At 59.7% G+C, this 4,596-nt stretch overlaps 1 protein-coding gene across 1 annotated transcript in view; it reads left to right on the top strand.

The window, feature by feature from the left end:
- PPP2R2C (protein phosphatase 2 regulatory subunit B, gamma) overlaps positions 1 to 4,596 on the top strand; it is a 50,646-nt gene that overhangs the window by 6,571 nt on the left and 39,479 nt on the right. Inside the window, exons 3-4 of the mRNA XM_006766592.2 lie at positions 1,245 to 1,410; positions 2,869 to 2,981. Of these exons, the coding sequence (XP_006766655.1) occupies positions 1,245 to 1,410; positions 2,869 to 2,981 (279 nt within the window). The remainder of the gene's footprint in view (positions 1 to 1,244; positions 1,411 to 2,868; positions 2,982 to 4,596) is intronic.

Here is a 4,596-nt window from a genome sequence, read left to right as displayed (position 1 = left end):
CGCCGGGCCTGCGGCGGGAGCGAGCCGACTCTGTGAGCAGGACGCACGTGTCCCAGCGGTGGCCTAGCCAGCCTCCTTTCTGCCAAACTGAAGGAGGTTCAACGGGGGGTGCCAGAGCCTCGGTTTTGAATTTTTCTCCTTTAATTGTTGTTAACCCTGGTCCCACTGACCGTAGTCACACCCAGGGCTCCTGGGACACGGAGTGTTGGAGGCAAGAAGACTGAAGAACTTGAAAGCGTTCTAGAAGCAAGGAAGGTGTAGACGTTTGGCAGTGGGTGCTTTTTTCTTTTAATATATTTTTATTGATTTCAGAGAGGAAGGGAGAGGAAGAGAGAGATAGAAACATCAATGATGAGAGGGAATCATTGATTGGCTGTCTCCTGCACGCCCCCTACTGGGGATTGAGCCTGCAACCTGAGCATATGCCCTTGACCAAAATCGAACCCGGGACCCTTGAGTCCACAGACCGACGCTCCATCCACTGAGCCAAACCAGCTAGGGCAATTGGTGCTTTTTAAACATTCCCCAGGAACGTGACACTGGGCCGGGTAAGTTCCTTGGATTTGCTGCCAGGCGGCGAGGCCTCCGGTGAGTGTCATGTTGTCCCATAAACTTGCTGTCTCCTGGGAAGTGGCCCCTGGTGCCCGTGGGAGGCTCACCAGCTCACTAGTTTGGGGCTCTGCTGCCCACGCCAGGATGGGACCCCCAGCGAGGGCAGCAATTCCCTACCTGAGTCTGACATGACGGGGCACTGCCCGGGGAGTCACTGCAGAGCATGCTCAGTCCTCACGTCCCACCCCATGGACACGAGGGCGCGAGGAGCAGGCCACAGCCTCAGCCTCTGGGACAGACGGACCCCGCGGAGGGAGCTACACGTAGTGGACATGTGGCCTAGGCAGGTACAGTCACCCCTGAGCCTCCACTTGCTGACCTGTAAAATAGGGAGAGTCATGGTACTCAGCATAGAGGGGCCTCGAGGACAGAAGATGAGGCGTGAGACGCACTTAGCTCAGTGTCCACACATAGTAGGTGCTCAGGAAACAGGCGCTAGCTTGTCTTACAGCCACACAGCATGGAGATGAAAAAGCTGGGTTTCCAGTGACCCTTGGTGGGTCCAGGGGCACCGCTGGACGCCCGGTCACCACTGCTGTCAGGCCCGCCTTGGGTTTAACCCCTGGGTCTGGCTCTTGCCTATTCCCACCCCCCTGCCGTCCTAGCTCAGGCCCCATCGGGTTTCCTTGCAGAGTAAAAATGCGCCTCACAGCCAGGGTGAGTACGACGTCTACAGCACCTTCCAGAGCCACGAGCCGGAGTTCGACTATCTCAAGAGCCTGGAGATAGAGGAGAAAATCAACAAGATCAAATGGCTCCCTCAGCAGAACGCCGCCCACTCCCTGCTGTCCACCAACGGTGAGGGCGTGCCTGCGTGCGTGTGTGCCTGAGAGTGTGTGTGCCCGAGCATGTGTGTGTGCAGGCATGCATGTGTGTGTCTGTGCCTGTGTGTGTGCAGGCATGCGTGTGTGTGTCTGTGCATGTGTGTCTGTGCCTGTGTGCCTGAGTGTGTGTGTGTGCCTGTGTGCCTGTGTGTGTGTGCAGGCGTGTGTATGCCTGAGTATGTGCATGCAGGTGTAGGCGTGTGATGTAATGGTTTGCATCAAATGCTATTCTCACCACACTGACCCGGTCGGTGAGCATTTTCCCTGGTCTTTGGCTCCTACAAACCACATCTGAGCAGGTGAAAATTCCACCCGGTGAACGTGCCCCTGGCCCCGCCTTCCCTGTTGGACACGGGCCATCCCATGGTTGTGCACGGCGCCATGAACACGGTTGTGATAGTCTCCCCTGGGGAGGGCTGACACCCCCGAGGGAGGAGGGCCAGGGAACACGGGACGCCTGAGGCACTCGGTCTCCATCTGCCCCTCAGACGCAGGCCACCTTGGGAAGAGTGGTGGCGCCCCCCCACCCCCCAAGGCCGGCCGCTCGAGGGGAAGGCCGTAGCCGGGATCCCCTCTTCCTTGGGGACCTCCGTCTGTTTCTCTTAGGGCCTTCATCTGGTTGGACGAGACCCACCAGACCAGGGAGGGTGATCGGCTGTGCTGTGGGTAAATATTACTCTCCTCTCAGAACACCGTCACAGCCACATTCACACACGTCTGACCAGCCCACCCAGACCAGGGAGGGTGATCGGCTGTGCTGTGGGTAAATATTACTCTCCTCTCAGAACACCGTCACAGCCACATTCACACACGTCTGACCAGCCCACCCAGACCAGGGAGGGTGATCGGCTGTGCTGTGGGTTAAATATTACTCTCCTCTCAGAACACCGTCACAGCCACATTCACACACGTCTGACCGAAGAGCTGGTGCCTGCGGCTTAGCCCAGTCGACACATAAATCAGCCCTCACAGCTGCCCAGTTATTCTTTCGATGTTGTTGGCGGATGGCAGAGGAGTGAGGCTCCTGGAGAGTGGGTGGATGGGGGAGGGGTGCTGCTCGGAAATACAGGGCTTCCCCTGGGGGGGCCTCAGGGAGGGGCTTGGAGACGCGGGGAGCTGCGTCAAGGCCGACTCTCTGGGGGTCGGTGACAGGCTCATCACTCCCCTGAGCGTGCCGTGCCCTCTGACCCAGCATCGTCCCCGTGGGGACCCGTGGTGAGGAGCGAGAGAAGGAAGACGAGTGCCCCATGCATGGAGATGTTCGCTGGGGCCATTTACCAGGAGGAAATTGGAACGAACCACCGCTCCCAGCACAGGGTGGTGGCCGAGCGAGCTCCGGGCGGTGCATCCGTATCTGGTGGACGAGGGCGGATGGATGGCCCATTCTCCGTGTTAATCGTGGGTCTTGTTTCACTTTGTTCTGTTTTTAAAGACAAAACCATCAAATTATGGAAGATTACCGAGCGAGATAAGAGGCCCGAGGGCTATAACCTGAAAGACGAGGAAGGGAAACTCAAGGACCTGTCCACCGTGACGTCACTGCAGGTAAGCGGCCAGCTGGGGAGACGGTGATGTCACTGCAGGTAAGCGGCTGGCTGGGGAGACGGTGACGTCACTGCAGGTAAGCGGCCGGCTGGGGAGATGGTGACGTCCCTGCAGGTAAGCGGCCGGCTGGGGAGATGGTGACGTCCCTGCAGGTAAGCGGCCGGCTGGGGAGACGGTGACGTCACTGCAGCTAAGCGGCCGGCTGGGGAGACGGTGATGTCACTGCAGGTAAGCGGCTGGCTGGGGAGACGGTGACGTCACTGCAGGTAAGCGGCCAGCTGGGGAGACGGTGATGTCACTGCAGGTAAGCTGCCGGCTGGGGAGACTGCGGCAGTCAGAAAGCACGTCTGTGGTTCCTTTATTAGCCAAGGAGGATCGTAGGGCTCGAGGTCCTGGAGAGTTGAGCCACAGTCAGCGCAGACCCTGGCTGCGGTCATCTGCCTGCTCCGTGCCTCCATGTCCCCACCTCCAGTGGAGATGACCTTCTCCTGGAGGCCTCCTGAGGACAAGGCGCCCCACGTCCATATAGAGCCTTTCAGCTGCAACTGAGGGTGCAGAGCAAGTCTGCAACCCCTTGTCACACAAAGAGGGAAACGGGCCCAGAGAGGGGCAGGAACTCACCCGAAGCCGCCCAGCTAGTGAGTGGCAGAGCCAGCGTGGCTGAGCTGAGTGGACTCCGAGCCCTTTGCCGAGGGGCAGAGCGGGGCCTGGGGCTGCGACTCTTGCAGCTTCTACAAAGTCTCAGCCTCCAAGATTGCCTGTGATTGACAACGAGCCGGCGGTTAAGCCACGGAGCCGTGCTAAAGCCAGCCCAGCCCTCAACATGATTCAAAGGCCAAAGGACTCCTCTCTTTCCCAGCCGCGGGACCAGAAGGAAGGGTTCCATGGAGTCACGGGCCGGGGTTCAAATCCTGCCTCTGCCACCCCCTGGCGGTGTGACGGGGCGGGCTCCAGGCTCTACAGCCTCAGTTCTTCACCGGGAACAGGGGTGAGCACTGGGGCAGGTGTGTCTTCAAACACTCTGGCTGGCACAGCTCGTTGAACTCTTCACCCAAATCCTGTCACGCGGCATTATCACCCCCATTTCACAGACGAGGGAGCCGAGAGCTGGGATCCAAACCCAGGGCAGGCTGGCCCAGAATCGGCATCCGACTGCTCTGACGTGGCCAGGAGGCCCCTGCCTCACGGGAGAGCGGCAGGACGGTCAGTGGCGTCCCGGGGAGGACTGGAGAAGCCGGCCCCTTCCCGTGCAGCAGGCCGGGAAGCACACGGTGCCGCCGCCTGTGTCCCTGGCTTCCAGACACCGGGAGCATGGTGGGTGCTGCGGACGTGCTTGCTGAAGGAGGTGCTGATCCGGATTTATCCATTCAGGACACATGCTTATTGAGCACCTGCTGTGTGCCAGGCCCAGCTTGAGGCACTGGGAGGCTGCGGTGAACACAGAGCCCGCGGCAGGATGGGGCCTAAGTCTTGTCGGTGTCCCAGTGCCTGGGACAGGCCTGCCTCAGAGGAGGTGGCCCCAGAGGGCCATGAAGGAGCGGGGACCAGTGTCAGGAAGTGACTGCTCTCTTCAGCTCCAGTTTGCACATCCTAGCAGACTTTTAAAAAATATAGT

This window comes from Myotis davidii, unplaced genomic scaffold, assembly GCF_000327345.1.
Source record: "Myotis davidii unplaced genomic scaffold, ASM32734v1 scaffold960, whole genome shotgun sequence".
Lineage (NCBI taxonomy): Eukaryota > Metazoa > Chordata > Mammalia > Chiroptera > Vespertilionidae > Myotis > Myotis davidii.
The sequence above is the reverse complement of the archived record's forward strand: the minus strand, read 5'-3'. Positions and strand labels throughout refer to the sequence as shown.